The sequence below is a fragment of the Dasypus novemcinctus genome, chromosome 29 (genome assembly GCF_030445035.2).
Source record: "Dasypus novemcinctus isolate mDasNov1 chromosome 29, mDasNov1.1.hap2, whole genome shotgun sequence".
Taxonomy (NCBI): Eukaryota; Metazoa; Chordata; class Mammalia; order Cingulata; family Dasypodidae; genus Dasypus; species Dasypus novemcinctus.
In genome coordinates this window covers 21,493,699-21,510,370 of record NC_080701.1, presented here as the reverse complement: position 1 = coordinate 21,510,370, position 16,672 = coordinate 21,493,699, and the positions used below count along the sequence as shown (strand labels likewise).

Sequence of the window (16,672 nt, the reverse complement as noted above, 5' to 3'; positions counted from 1 at the left end):
ATACAAATGTTTATAATTTAGCCTTGAACTAAAAAAAAAATGAGCGAAGAGAGTTAAGTATAAGAACTTGCAGGCCAGGAGAATTCTTGCTTCCAACCAAGGAGGCTTCGTTCCTTTCAGATGGGAGTCTGGTCACGTTTTCGCAGGGGTAGCAGGACAGAAACAGCCCAGGACCTAAGCAGCCAGCGCTCCACTGCGGAAGGAAGGGGAAGAGTTTTCGGTATGTTGAGAAGGGGGGAAGGAAAGAATTTTGCTTTTTTTCTTTACATGGCCCCCTCCTAACTTCCTCTTTCATTCTCTCCTTCTCAGTTGAGCAGTGGAAATGAACTTTTACGAGGTCCCTTTTTCTGAATACAGCCTCATGTTCCTATTCTGAAGTTTTGATTTCTTCCAGTGACCGTAAGCTGCGGTGTGGTTGCCGGTTGCCGTGTCTAACTCTGTAGCTTACTCCTAAGAGATGGATACTGCGATCACAAGTTATTTTTCACTTCCCTAAAACCCTTGACTGGTTCTACCGCACCCCTCTCCTATGACCTAAAGTTTGTGGCTTCTAAATTTTAAAATTATTATTTTTAAACTTGGTAAGCCTCCAACACAAGACATTTAAAATTGCAACCGAGGGAAGCGGCTGTGGCTCAAGCGGCTGGGCTCCCATCTACCACGTGGGAGGCCCGGGTTCAATTCCTGGTGAAGGCAAGTGGGTGAGCTGGCCCGTGCAGCGAGCTGGCCCACAGAGGAGAGCTGGCCCACAGAGGAGAGCTGGTGCAGCAAGATGACACGATAAAGGGAGACGCAGAGGAAAGACAGTGAGAGACGCAGCAGGCCAGGGAGCTGAGGTGGTGCAAGCAGTTGAGCACCTCTCTCCCACACTGGAGGTTCCGGGATCCGTTCCCAGTGCCCCCTAAAGAGAAAGACAAGAAGAAAAGACAAGCAGACACGGAAAGAACACACAGCGAATGGACACAGAGAGCAGACAGCGAGTGCAAATGGGGGTGGGAGAGGAATAAAAAAAATGGTAACCAAGTACAACACGTAACTATATATACATGTAAGTGAAATAAAAATATCAGAAACAGCACTTCACGATTTATCCTGCCACAGGGGCTTTTCCTTCCTGTCCTCTTCTAGCCGTATCCTCTGAGGTGGGCTCTCGCCTGTTGTTTGCAAAACATGGCCCTCAAAACTGGTCTGTGGAGCTCCCAGGGACCCCTCATACACCTTTGCCTTGGAAGCTGATGAAGGAAGTAAAATCACATTTTTGACATCTTATTTTTGCTGAACATTAGTGGTGGTACAAAGATCAACTGAAAACATGGGTCTGGAAAAATGAGGACTCCACAAAAGAGAAATTACAGTAAGTGGCCGCCTTTCAGTGAAATATTATTGCACATCACCCTGAGGACTGTCTGGACTCTTCAAGATTTTAGTAAAATATTGTGATTATGCCTGAATGCACCAAATTAGCTAACTTTGTTGCCATTCTTTTTTTTTTTTTTTTGAGGTACCGGGGTCTGGGACTGAACTGGGACCTTGTATGTGGGAAGTCAGTGCTCAACCCCCGAGCCACATCGGCTCCCCTGAGTTGGTTTTTTTTGTTTGCTTGTTTTTTCCGGAGGCACCAGGGATCGAACCTGGGGCCTCCCATGTGGGAAGCAGGCGCTCAACCGCTCGAGCCACATCCGCTCCCTGTGCTGTTTTTGATGTCTGTAACAGTATATAATGCTCTTCTAAGTCTACATAATGTCTTATGGCTGGTTATTTGTGAATATGAGTTTGCACATCTTAAGAAATCAACATATTTTGTCAATTTATTTTCAGAAATGCAGAAAACACAGGCTGGCCATCTTGGCAGGGTGTGCAGCTGAGCCATGCCCGTGGCCCTGTCACCGGGGAGGTGTTTCGAGGGCATCTGCTTGAGTCACAGGAGTGTCGGTGCAGCTGCTGTGCGGGCACGCTCCCTCCTGGGATGGGCCTTCAAGGGCAACAGAACCAAACTTCTCTCAACAAGGGAGAACAGGTCCAGTGCGGCAGAGCGAGGGCGGGCACGGCCATGGCTGGGGCCCAGGCTTCTTCCCTCACCCAGCGGTGAGGCAGATGACCTCACCTCCCTGAACGCGCCAGCCCAAGGGGACGTGGCACCAAGTTCTGCGGGCTGCTGTCCCGTGGCAAGTCCATCATTTCAACCCATCTTCAGACAGACGTTTTATGAATGTTTTTGAAAGGGAAACTGGGGGAACTTTGCCTTGTGGCTAGCACTTGAGAAAAACCTGTCAAATCACAGAATCGCAGGAAGGGACCTTCGAATACAGTGTCACCGAGGGAGCTTAGGGCCTTCTGAGGCCACTGATAAAAACTAGGACCGGAATCCAGGACTCAGCTTTCCAGGCCAAACTGTGTTCCACAAAACGAGGAGGGAGAACTGGAGCTTTGTTTTGCCCCAACAAATCCCTTCCAGTGAAATAATTATGCTTATTTGACTGGATTTCATAGGCCCACACTATTGGACTGTGGTGACACGATTACACAAAAGCTTCCTCGTAGCCTCAGAAATGTTCCCAAGTGAGATGAGGAAAGAGCAAGAAAGTCCATTTAGTGAATTAAAAGACCTCCTTGGCTTTATATAGAAGAATACATTCCATAATATTCCCCAAAATGAGGTGGCCTTAATAGGATTTGGGACCAAAGGAGCCGAGTTCAAATGCCAGCTCCACCTTCGTAGCTAATTAATTGGTCTTAAGCATTTTTAGTCTCATTTATTCCATTAAAAAAAAAAAATCCAGCTACATGGAATTGTTCATGTGATGTATTTGTAAAGGCACCTGGCACTTGGGGACTCAAATGTCAGCTACCCTTTTCTTTAAATTGGCTAAGAAGTGGATTTCTGTTAACAGAATTCTATTCTCAGCCTATTTTTGAGTACACATTCCCAAGGGAACCAAACTACGCAGGACTTACCCATTTTGGCAAAGTTAAAGATAAGAGAAACCTCGTATCGTGGCTGGTACAGATCTGGAATCTTTCTTTTTAGTGTGATTATACCATACCATTTATTGTACACTTTGGATGAATTGTAGGCTTTATCCATATGTATCAATTAAATTGATTTGTTTTAAAAAAACCATGCAGATATGTAAGATCTGGAATCTTGACATGGTCTGAAACATAGCAGGGGTTCCTTTTCCCATTTAATAGCACAATCACCCCAACTTTGGGATCTCTGTCTTCAGCTAACCCTCCATTCCTCTACTCCCAGCAACGTCAAATAAAAGAACAAGATTAAGTAACAAGTTCCCAAAGCTTTGTTCTCTTGCAATATCTGTCGAACAAAACCAATTATAAAATCATCCGGCTCTAAGGGGGGAGTCAACACTTGAAGATTTCTGATACTCGAGGTTTTAGCTAATGATGATCATTATCATTTATTAAGGATCTTAGGCAAGGCACTATGCAAGCATTATTGGTAGAATCTTCACAATCACCTTACGTGGTGGGAAATTATCCAGGGTTAGGAAAATTGGTGCCCAGGGATGTGAAATGACTGAGGAGCTGGGACGGGCATCTTGTCTGCATGGAGTCCACGTTACTCAGTTGTGCAGTTTGTACGCCCTTAAGGTTTCCATCCTCCTAGAGCTCCTTCAGCACTTAGTGTGTGCCACACGACTGAACAAATTCCATGCCGTCTTGTCCTGGTTCAGGGTTAGACTTATCTCATAGTTAGATGGTAAGCCCCGCTGTATTCCCATTCTTAAGCACATTAACTCGGATTGAACCCGGGACTGTGTATGTGGGAAGCCGGCGCTCAGCCACTGAGCCAAATTGGCTCCCCGAGTTGATTCTTTCCATTGTTTTGCTTGTTTTTTGTTTTTAGGCGGTACCAGGGACCAAACCCAGGACCTCATACATGGGAAGCAGGTGCTCAACCACGTGAACTACATTGTCTCCCAGTATTTGTTTTTGATTGGTCCTTAAATACTTACAAACTTCACTTCTCTTTTACTGGGCCTCAGTTTCTTCAGTAAAATGGCTGAATCAGCTACATTACTGTTGTTCATACTTTGGGCATGAGCCATAATAAGAAATTCATTTTCATTATGACCTAGTATACATATTTATATCTGAAACCAATTTCATGAAGCAATACTTATCCTTAACTTGTACAATGAACCCTGATAGCTTGTTATATTTTATCTTTTTAAAATACTGATTGCAACCCACTAAAATGGTCCCACGATCTATTGGTTTGCAAAGGTGTGAAAAACTCGGGTGGTCTGAAATTAGCTAGGAATAAAATCCCGTATGGTAGCAGAAAGGTGACTTTCCACCTTTATTCTTTCCAGTAATTACCAGAAAATGAGATTTCTAGTATTTTTTAAAATTCAAAAATGGCAGCGCTGCCTCCTTCAGTTATTATGTGGGATTCTCTCCCGGCAGGTCAGGAACACACGACTGAGAAGCATTTCTTTTAGAAGCATTATAAACCAGGATGCGGCCAATAGTAATAAAGTGACGGTGCTTGGATTTTCCTTACTGGATCCCCACCGAGTTGTAAAATGTGGCCTCCACTACCCTCTTACAAATTTATCTTTTCATGAAACTCAACTCACAAAATTCCCTGCCCAATCCTCTACCCCTTTAAGAGCTGGCCTGACCAGCACTGAAAAACTTTTTTCCTGATGTTAACGTAGAAGAAACATCCATCCGCTGCTTTTCTGGGGACTCGTCAACAAGGTTTACACAGTCTGCCCTGCCCTGTGTCCTTCGACGAGTCAGAAAGCCTGGGGGTGACTTAGGTTAACTTGGAAAACGCCAACCTAAGTCTCTAAGCAAAACCAAGACGCACCCAACTAAAAACTTTGTTTGCACAGATGCAAAGGCACGAAAATTTATGTGGCATGGTCTGAATTCCAAAGTTTGTTTATTTTGTTTTTAATTACACATAAAATGCTGCAAAACGAGTGTAGCGAATATGTCATCATTTCCATTTTTAGACTGATAAATGGGGCTCATAAAAGCAAGGCTGCTATAAGTTTTCACACTCAGGGATAAAATGATTTATAATCAGGAAGGGGGAAAAAAAATACACACGCCCAAATCTAACAGTGGTAAACAGTTTTTATTCAGGCAATGAAACATGGAAAAAAATATATTAGTAATCATTATAATAATTCCATTTGTGTGAGTATAACTTTTACAAATATTTACTTGACATATAAAAAGGGAAATCATTGTGCATATAAAATTTATGTGGATGATGACTCTGCACCACGCACTCCTGACAGCAGTAGTCAACGCGGCGGCCGCTCCTCCTGGAGGGGCCCCTCGCGCCCTCTGTGGCACTCGCGGGGACACGGTGGAAGCAGATGTGCAATGGACGTTTACTGATTGGCACATTAGTACACACGGGTATCTACTGGCAAACGCGCACTTGTGAACAGCAACACCGACAAGTTTCCGGCTACCTCTGAGGTTTAAAAGAATTGCTGGGTCCCAGGCAATGCGGGTGAAGGACCGAGGCCGAAGCTGTGGGTGTGGGACCTGCAGACGGCCCTGCATCTGCACCGGGGTTTGTTCCAGCTTCAAAGTTTTGTTAAGTCTACGTGAGAAGACGTCATCAGTACAGAATACTGGATAACAATGTGACCAGGAAATACCTTTGGAGCAGATTTTAGACCCCACTAAAAGGCAGAGGGGGAAGAGTGGCATCTTTACAGCTGGAAAGTCCAGAGGGCCTGCAGGAAGGTTCAGGCCACACCTCAGCTCCTGCCTGGCCGCCTCCTCGCAGGTTAAAGCACTGCACGGACTGCCCCAGGCCAGCGTTACACGCTACTCCTCCATATTAGAACTATAACCAGAATATATATATATATATATAAGAGCTATAACCATATTATAGTTAATAAAGTCATTCCTTAGGAATCTTGTTTGTCCAAATCTAACTGCATGCTAAGAGGCACAGAAATGGGATTGCATTTGGACGAAAAACTACAAAAAGTGCAATCTTTAGTCTCCAGGATGCAAGCTCTGCGCTAGGGAGTGAGTCTTCCCTGGAGAATGTGCTACCAAGTGTGTTCTCCTCCAGAGAAGAGCCTGTGTTTTCACTTACCTTTTCTATACAGGAGACTTGCAGTTTGAATGGCAAATTGCTTTTTAAAAATAACTGGAGCCTGGAAGCCAATCAAACCTTTTTGGCCATAAGTCTCCTAGAGATATTTCTTTATTAAAATATTCGAAGAAAATGACTTCTTGGACCTTTGGCTTGATGCCCTGGGGTTCTCTATTAAGCAAATAATCTGCTCTCAACACATAGTTTCTCGCTTTCCAACAAGAGGATAAAGTAAGAAAGCCCAGACTGAAAGCAGGCTCAGACAGTCACAAGACTACAGAGACAACAGTCATGTCCCATTATAAGACGATCATCGACTGCAGTGAAAAACCAAACAGGCGTGGGGGCTGGGGAATGGTGGCTTTAGAATTTTACTCCACTAAGAAAAAATTGTGGAATCTTTTCTACCTCAATGTAGCAAGACTTTGCTTGTTCTAAAAAGCTTCCCTTTGGGCCTGAGAGCTGCCCGTGAGCTCTCTATTGCCTTTCTTTAAACTTAGTGTGCAATATGCTGCTTTTAGGGGACGTGTCAGGCGACGACACTTGGGCAAGTTTATTCTCCCTGTTCATAACCAGAGAGAACTAACTTGGAGACGGCTAATAACTATCTACGTACTTGTGTTGTACGATGCATGGGACAGGTAGAAAGGGTAACTAGCTGGAAAGGAAAATTCAACCTGAGTTATCTTGCAAAATGAAACGTAAAGCTTCCCTTAGATTCCATATCAGCCTGGAACGCTGCCAAATCCTCAAAGAGTTTTTCACTGTCATGTGCTTCTGCACTTCCTAATTTGGCTAGGTCTGAAGAAGCTGACACCACGTGATAAATCTGGGATTCTCAATATTTCCAGAACAGTTTTACAGAACAAAAGGTTTAGGTAGGTCGCCAGTTGTATGAAGCCTCTCCAAATAAAGTAAATGAAGATCCCACTTAACCCGACTAGGCAACCAAACGACCAATCGCCCAGTCTGCCCTATCCCTCAAACCCTCCAGTTAAAATACTACAAGATAAAGGCTATCGCCACTTTGGCAAAGTCAAAAGAAATGGCTCTGGATCCAGAGTCACAACAAAATCCCCTAAAATTCTAAGCCAGCTGTCATTTTCCAAACCAGCAGCCTCCTTGCATTTTCTTTTTCCACTTTTGCAACAGGGTTTATTATTGCCCAATTAACCAGTAATTTAAATTTCACATGTGTTGAAGCAAAAACTGTAGATTATATCCTTACTCTCTAGAGTTTCAAAAAGTTAATTTTTTTGGCTTATTTTTAAAGAAAAATAAATGAATATACTTCATTCTGTCCAGCCTGTTCTCTTGACTTACCAGCTGTACAAGCTACATTTTCATTCCTGTTGGAAAGTATCCATCCATTAAACTAGAATTAAGTCTATTTCTATGTAATGGTCCTAGCTGAGGGGCCAGTGGCAAATATTACTTGACAAGGGCCCTTTCTGCATTCTTTGTTCATTCACTAGGGTCTAGTTTTTAAGGGGTCTCTTCTACCAGTGTGCTAGGAAAAGATTGTCGTTACCTTTGTTTTAACACATAGCAATTTTTAAAAAATTTACAATAAGCCACGGAGCTATAGTGGAGACCACTACAAGCCTTTCACGCTTAAAACAGATGCTTTCAAAACATGTTAACACGGCCATCTCACCACAACACAGCAGCCGAAAGGTTTAGCACTGCTTCTTTCTGCATTATCTGAATCCATTTCCCTGGCAGCAGGGGACCATGGCTGAAAGAGGAAATCAGTTATAATGCTGGGACACTTTTACTTGCTACTGTGACTGTTAGTATAGCTCTTACATTAAGCCACAGAAACTACTTTCAAAGCCCAAATGATTGTCAAGTCACTTCTCCAACCAAAGGAAATTTCTGTTCTTTTTTTGTACAAAATGTTAAGACAATAGGCTTTAAAATACAGCCTAAGCACCAAATACGATAAATGCCATTTGGTAAAATGTGACTTCTGGCTTAAAAGACATCAACACCTCCCTGGGGCTAAAGATTGCACCCGTGTCAATAGTATACTGCTAAAGAAAAAAGTCATCTCTTAAGATTTATAGAGGCTCTCCACTAGGCACAAGTCATTGCTGAAGTCGGATCATGCAATAGTTTTACAAGTAGGAAAACGTACATGTGCTGAACATAGTGCATATCATCACCATGAAGACTCTCAGGGTGCAAGGTTAAGACAAAAGAGTGGTTTAAAACACTGGCATGGATTTGGCTTTGCTTATCCAATGGAAGGGAGTTCACTGGCATTACCTGGAAAGCTTCATGGGGTGACGGTTCCCACCATTCTGAACTGAGTCCAGTAAGAGTTTGAGGAACTTGGTTTTATTAAGTAATATGGTCCTTCTCTCTGCACCCCTCTTGCCCAGCATTTAAATTGTCTTGCTTAAAGATACTCAAAATGCACTGATTTTGGGAGGAGTTCACATGATTTTTTATTGCCTGTCTTGTTAGAAATTCTATTTTGAGAGGATTTTTTTGCCCTTTTTAAAAAACATCCCAAGAACAATGCATCAGACTTACAAAATTATGAGCAATTGTTACTTCACCTTGTATTTGCTAGTGGAGTCACAACTGCCTTTTCATTTGATAAGATCATCTAAATCTTTTGCAAGTAGATTTTCTTTGCATATTTCAAATAGAAGGCTAATAAAGATGGTTGATTCTGTAGTAACACATGGAAGCAGAGGGGATTTAAAGAGCTCAAAGGAGACTCAATGAACTCCAGCTTTGGGGGAGTCCCACATGTTTAAAGAACATGCATAAAGGACAATTCCTCACTGGAGGATGAACCCCCAAGGGCCACACCCATCAAAGCAAAGGAGCATCCAAATACTAGGATGACAAAACACTGTGGCAAGAGCTCTAGTCATGAGACATGAGTCTGGGGTCTTCACATCTTCAATCCCCCAAATTCTAAAGTTGGCATTCTGGGCTGGGACTCTCTTTCAAAGGAGAGTTGTATATATCTGAAAGTATACTCTTCTGTAGAGAAGTCCTTATCTGACAATGCTTCAGGAAAAAGCCAGAGCATATAAAAATTGTGAGTGTGTTTAAATGGGTACTCAGTGTCCCTTCTTATTTCTAAGCTGGAGGTAAAAATCGGCCAAATTTTCTCCTCAAAGCTACTGAGAGAGAAAACTAAATTCAAAAGAGTAAATAAGGAGGTTACATGCCAAACGATCAGAGCGGTGGCAGAAAGGAAACGGCCCCAAACGGTAGCCACAGAACCCCAAATTTAACACAGCTGGAAAGGTAACAGTGACGTTAAAACAAAATTAAAACTAGAGAGATGGGAAAATCTTCGCAGCCTGTTTAACCAAACCTGACGACGGAGAATGGCCAAAGACCCGAGGACTGTCAGAGCTCGCTCCTCCCATGACTGTGCAAGACGCTAGGTTTCTTCCAGGGCTGTTGCGTCAGCAGCAAAGCGGGACAGGCAGCAGGAGGATGTGCTTTTGTTAGTCTGTTTCTCTGCAAAGGGGCAATTAGTCCTGGATAAGGCAAGATACTTGTGGTCACAAGAGCAGCAGCCAAACGCAGATCTGCCAAACTACCGGGGGGAACTCAGTCAGTCTTTCCCAGCTTTGCAATCAGCTCATCACAGATTTTTGTTAATTCTTCAATTTCTTGGTTCTGCAAGACAAATGATGAGATTGCGCATGTCACTTTGTGTTCTGAAAACAAAGGCAGTTATAGTCAAATACTCCCGAGATGGGCTATACCCAAGCAAGCCATCCTAACTCAGTGGTTCTTGACCGTTCTATGACATAGGTCTCTCAAGGAAATGAAAGCCTCATCTATTCTTCCCTAGAAAATGTGCACATTTCAAAACTGTTCTTAAATCAGGTACGGTGGTGGCCAATTCTCTGAAGCTTGTCCGTGATCTGTTTAGCTCCTAGTTCCTAAACTTCCTCACTATCATAGGAGGTATCCGGAGTTCTGTTAAAAACACAAGTATCCGGCCCTCCCAGGTCTGCAGCTTTACTGAACAAACATCCCCGGGACGTGCCAGGGCTGTCTGGGGAGCACTGTCCTGGGAGGCACCAGATCCCAAGATGAAAACTCCTGCTCTGGCTGGATGAATGCCATGGGCACAAGGAAGCTACCAGAGATGGTGAGAAAAGCACTAAGGACAGACCAGGAAGGAAGTCTAAAACTTGCTGAGTAGTGAGAAATTACGAGTGCGGCCACCAAGGCATTCCACTTATCCAGAGCAAGTTTCAGAAATGTGGCAGAGCGAGCACGGCTGGACGAGGCTCCGTCGTGGGGAGTCTGTCCTGTGCGTCCTCAGATGCTCGGACAACTCTCTGGCCTCCACCCACTACCTGCCAGGAGCACTTCCCCATTGAGACACCAACCAACTCTCCAGGCACTGCCAGACGTCCCCTGGAGGGTGAAGTTCATCCCTGATGGAGAACCACTGGTCTCCAGGCATGAAGGGGGAAGATGGAAGCTTCGTATGTTGCATAAACAAGGAAAATGGAAAGAAAAACTAAGCTGGCCTCGTGACCCCGACTAAGAAACGTCTGATCCCCTGAACCTGGCGAAAGGCAGCTTCCTCTCTGCACCCTGCCCCTGCCTGGAGGGTTCCCGGGTCGTGTGCACAGGATTTAGTGCATCTGCCTTCACAGGCAGCTGCCCTGCTGGAGCTGGCCTGAGGTGTCTGAGCAAAAAGGCCTCTCGGTACCTGCTAAGTACACTGAGGACCAAGGACAGGCAATGCTGAGGAAGAAAACCCAACCAGCGCCTCTGTAGCCCCTGGCCCAAACCCCTGCCTGTACCTTCTGCTGAAGGGCCCTTTCCAGGGACTCCACCTTCATCTGTTCTTTCCGGAGCCCAGCATGGAGGGCTGCACTCTCAGCCTTTGCTTTTGTGCGAACCTGAGCAATCTCTTCATTGGCTCTGTTGACGGCGTTTCATTTGCAGAGTTAAAGAGACAGAAGTGCGTGGTTAGCCGTGGGTCAGAGCCCAAGAGCCAGGGGACTAACTTGGGGACTGACCTAAAAGAAACGACTTAATGATAAGAAGAAAAACAAACAAAACCAGGAGCCAGTGACCTAAAAATTCAATTTTAGTTCATAAAAATTCAATTACATACTACTGCTAAGGAAATTTCAATGAATAAACCAATGCTAAAATAAACCTTTGAAATGTATATTTCACTAGAAAATAGAATTGTAAAACAGTTTCTACAACAATTTCAGGTGTATATATATACTTAAAACATACATATATTTAAAACAGCACAATAGTGGGTGGGATCATTTTTGGAATTTTCACAGCTAATGAGTCAGAATACTAACCATAGACACCTGTGACAAAGACCTAAAAGAAGTGACTTTAATAATTAATGAGCTGCAAAAGGGAAATTTAAAAAATGTAACTGCCAGTTGAACAGCCAATTAATTGATGAAAGGATGCTTAAACTTCATTGGTAATCAAGAGGCATACAAATTAATAAAATGATGACCTTTAAAAATTTATCAAATTGGGAAATGGATGTGGCTTGACCAACTGGGCTCCCATCTACCATACAGGAGGTCCAGGGTTCCATGCCCAGGGCCTCTTGGTGAGGGCACGCTGGCCCATGTGGTGAGCTGGCCCACGTGGAGTGCCAGCCCACACTGGAATGCGGTCCTGTGGAGTGCCACCTTGCATGGGAAAGCCGCCCCATGCGGGAATACCATCCCACGCAGGAGTGCTGGCTGACGCAGAGAGCTGGCGCAGCAAGATGGCGCAACAAGAGACACGGAGGAAAGAAAAGAAGTAGCAGAACAGGAAGCTGAGGTGGCACAAGAGAATAATCACCTCTCCCACTCCAGAAGGCCTGAGGATCGGTACTTAGAGCTGCCTAATGAGAATATAAGCAGACACACAGCAAGGACACACAGCGAATGGACAGAGAGAGTAGACAATGGGGGGGGGGACACAAATAAATCTTTAAAATAAAAAAATTGATCAAATGGGCCAAAATTAATGAGGATGACTTTGTCCTGTGTTGGCTGAGATGCAGGAAATGGAAGGCTCACGTGCTGATGGGACAGGAGACCGGACTGTCTTTGTGGACATTTAAATTGTATATATCATCTGACCCAGCAGTTACACTTTTAGTCATCTAGTCACAAAAACCCTTCCATGTGGCAAAATGGTGAATGCACAAGGATGCTCACTGCAGCATTTTAGGCAATGGAAAAAAAAAATCAAAACTACTGAAATGCCCATTAATGAAAAAATAGCATTAGGTCCTACAACCTAATAACAAGGTTTAGACTGAACTACACATTCTTTTTTTTTTTTTTTTAGGAGGTTCTGGGGATTGAACCTGGACCTCATACATGCAAAGCTGGCACTAGACCACTGAGCTACACCCTCTCAATGCTGCATACTCTGACGGGGAAAGAAGGCCATGACATGCTGTGAAGCGAAATCCAGTATCATACTTAAAATAGGAAGAAAGACAGCAAAACATATAAATATGTACGACTTTGTAGTTAAAACAAAGTGGCATGCATTCTTCACACCTAGCCCCAGGACAAGTTCCAAATCTATTGGATTTAAACACTGAAACAATTAAACCAGGAGTACTAGAAGGAAACAGAGGAGATTATTTTTCATCCAGTGTGGGGAAGATCTTTGCTACTATGACATGAAATCCAGAAGCTGTAAAGGAAATAAATGACTGATAAATCTCACTATATACAAGTAAGCATCTGCATTATCAAAAAACATCGTAGGGGAAGCGGATGTGACTCAATCAGCTGGGCTCCCGTCTACCGTATGGGAGGCCTGGGTTTGCATCCCGGGGCCTCCTTGTGAAGGCGGGCTCGCCCCCACGCTGTGGAGAGCTGCTGGCCCGCAAGCGCTGTGGAGCGCTGCCCGGCCCACAAGCACCATGGAGGGCCGACTCGGCCAGGTGATGCAACAAAAAGGGAGACAAGCGAAAATACAGAGGAGTGTGCAGCAAATGGACACAGAGAGCAGACAGCAAGCAAGCCACAAGGGGGGAGGGAATTAAAAAAAACATCATAGGCAGAGTTAAAAGATAAAGGGCAAACTGGAAAAGTTATTCATAACTCATCACAAAGGGTTGGTATCCATGATACAGGAAAAATATAAACCTACAACTGAAAAGGTGGCAAAGAATAAGTAGAGACATTCACAGTAAAGCAAATATCTGAAAAAATGGCTCCTAAAATATATTCAATCTCACTCAGAAGAAAAATGCAAATCAAAACAACATTGAGGGAAGTGGACGTGGCTTAACTGATAGAACATCTGCCTACCATATGGGAGGTCCAGGGTTTCATCCCCAGGGCTTCCTGACCCATGTGCTAAGCTGGCCCATGCGCAGAGCTGCTGCACGCAATGAGTACCATGCCATGCAGGGGTGCCCCATGTAAGGCTGCCCCACATGCAAACAGCATGCCCTGTAGAGAGCCGCCCCATGTGAAAAAAGCACAGCCCGCCCAGGAGTGACGCAGCACACATGGAGAACTGACGCAGCAAGATGATGCAACAAAAAAAAGAGACGCACTTTCCTAGTGTCACTGGATAATGCAAGTGGACGCAGAAGAACGCACAGCAAATGGACACAGAGAGCAGACAACAGGGGCGGGTGGGTAGAGGGAAGGGAAGAGAAAGAAACAAAATAAATCTTAAAAAAAAAACAAAACAAAAAAACCACTCACACTGAAATACCATTTTTTCACATATAGATTTGCAGAAAACCCCAAATTTGATCTACTGTCAAAAAAGCAGGGAAAACAGTGCTTTCATAATTGCTGGTAAAAGTGTCTAATGAGGGCAATTTGACAATGTTTACCAAAACATAAACTCTTTTATTCCTTGGTCCAGCAATTCCTTTCCTAGTTATTGATCATATAGATAACTCACATGCATGTCAAATGAAACTGTACAAGGTTATTTACTACAGGATTATCTGTAACATCGAAAGATTTAAAATAACCGAAATGACCCACAGTAGAGAGTTGGTTATATGAACAAGAAAGATTCCAACAGTGGAATACCAAACAGCTATTTTTTTTAAAAACGAGGGGTGTTGTCATCAACATGGCGATGTAAGACACCCACAGAATCAGCTAATGAAAGGACAAATCCCACTTGCTCAGAACTCTGGAGAAGGACTCCACGGATGCTGAATTGGAGAAAAAGAGAAGAACCTCCAAGAACAGGTAGGAAATTTCTGTCCTGGACCCACCGGTTCCCGTGCAGTGTGGGAGAAGCATGGCGCAGCACAGCTGGGTCCTCGGGGTGGAGGCTGACCCAGGGCCACTCGCCGCAGCTGGAAACCGCAGCACGTCCAGGCGCAGGGGCCGAGGCCGCAGAGGCCCGGGGCGGGACACCAGCCGCCCAGCCGCACCGCGGTGCATACAGAAGGGCATCCAGGGGGTAAAACAGCAGAGGGAGACCACAGCAGAGCTGTTGGCAAGATGTGGGCACACTCAGCCCGGTTTCTGCTGGCTGGACCACTAAATGCGAAATGGACTTTTCTACATTGACTCCATCTGGATTCCTTGGGTAGGATATGATAAAGAAAGGGAAAAAAAAGGTGTGTGTGTGGGAGGGGCTGAACGGCTGTAAGACAGAATATGTCCCAGAACTGAAAAGTGTAAGGAGAAGGGGTAACTGAGTGAGGGAGAGAATTGAAACCAACCAGAGGAGCTGGGGAGAAAATACTGCACGAAAACAAAACAGAACAGATCAAGATGCCGGAGAAGGAACAGAGAAAAGGAAACTTTTTCCTGGAGGTGAAATAAATGCACAAACAGTGCAATATTTTAAAATTTGTACCATATATCCAGGGCCAGAATCAGATAAAGAAGAGCTGAGGAAATCTGAGCAGTTAAACACAGGCTACTCTAAAGGTCCAGAATAAGTCGGGGCAAGTGTCAAAGAAGAGCCTTAACACAAAGCCAGCAAGCAGTAAAACTGCAAAAAGAGGGAGAAACTGACCTTCAGAGTGAACTCAACAAGATAATCAGATGCCCAGACATCAGCAAAAAGTTACAAGCCGTCCTAGGAAACAGGAAGAGGTGGCCCAGTCAAGGGAATAAATCAAAACTTCAGAGGAGGGACTTCTGAAAAGATGGAGGATTAGAGACACAGGATAAACTTTTCTCCTAAAAAATAGCTTGAGAACAGGCAGGAACGGTCTGGGGAAAAAATGTTCTAGGGTTTAGGGCACCAGGGGAAGGCTGGATACCACCCAGAAGAGAGGCGGACAAAGGAAAAGAATGTCGACCGGAAAACTCTGAGTAGAAGCCGCAGCTGCTGCACCCACCCCTCACCCTCTGCAGACAGCTTTGAATTCTCCAGCCTCTGGCCAGCAGCTCTGGACAGAAGGGGCCGCAGGGGTCCACCTCCCCAGGAAATGGGAGGGAAAGGGACACTGCCTAAGGCTGATTCAGCTTTTGGCCAACAAATTTGGTCTGCTGTGTCCCTCGAGCTTTCTAGGCCAAGAGGGCCATGTCATTGTGACAGCAACGGTGGGAGGACAGCCTCTGACAAAGTTTGACTTGGGAGGCTCTGAAGAGCCTTGAGGCAGGATTCTCTGTCACACTGCTGTGACTGGTGATGCAGACAACACACTCCAACCAGGGTGTGAAGTGAGCGGGCTTCCGAAGAGTGCTGTCTGCTGGCGGACCAAGAAGTGCATGCAAGGAAATTTTAAAAATGTTCATCACTAGCTATTAGGGAAATGCAAATTAAAAACATGAGATACCATTTCACACTTACTAGAATGGCCACTATTAAAAAGACAGAAAACTACTAGTGTTGGAAAGGATGTGGAGAGAGACAGGAATGCTTATTCACTGTTGGTGGAAATGAAGAATGGCACAGCCACTGTGGAGGACTGTTTGACAGTTCCTAAGAAGTGAGAGAGAGAATTATCATGTGACCTGGCAATATCACTACTAGGTATATACCCAGAATGGAGAGCAGTGACATGGCAGATATCTGCACACTGATGTTCATAGCAGCATTCTTCACAATTGCCAAGAGATGGAAACAACCCAGTTGTCCATCAGCTGATGAATGGATAAACGAATTGTGGTGTATACACACGGCGGAATATTATGCACCTGGAAGAAGAAATGAAGTCATGAAGCATATGACCACATGGATGAACCTGGAGGACGTTATGCTGAGTGAAGCAAGCCAGACACAAAAGGACAAATACTGTATAATTGCACTATTGTGGACTAAGTATATTGTGTAAACTCATGGAGTTATTATGTTATTAGTTATTAGTTATATTAACAACTAGAATACAGGTCACCAGAAGAGAACGAGGTTAGAGAACGGAAAGCTGAGGCTTAATTATCTAGAATTCATAAAAAGGTTATTCGTAAATCTTTGGAAATGAATAGAAATGGTGACAGCACATCGAATGACAATGGCTGAAAAAGAATGTCTAATGTCATGTATATTACTAAAAGGAAAGCTAAAAAATGTAACATGGAAGTGTATAGCATAGCGAAACCTCATGTGAAATATGATTATGGATAATACTGCATATATAAGATT

At 44.2% G+C, this 16,672-nt stretch overlaps 1 protein-coding gene across 7 annotated transcripts in view; it reads right to left on the bottom strand.

Moving 5' to 3' along the window:
* Positions 1–5,094: 5,094 nt before the first annotated feature.
* TACC1 (transforming acidic coiled-coil containing protein 1) overlaps positions 5,095–16,672 on the bottom strand; it is a 111,791-nt gene continuing 100,213 nt past the window's right edge. For all 7 annotated transcript variants that reach the window (XM_023590121.2, XM_071212664.1, XM_004446442.5 and 4 more), the window contains 2 exons: positions 10,906–11,026; positions 5,095–9,757 (listed from right to left, as the gene is read on the bottom strand). In XM_023590121.2, coding sequence (XP_023445889.1) covers positions 9,689–9,757; positions 10,906–11,026 — 190 coding nt within the window. In that variant the 3' untranslated portion in view covers positions 5,095–9,688. The remainder of the gene's footprint in view (positions 9,758–10,905; positions 11,027–16,672) is intronic.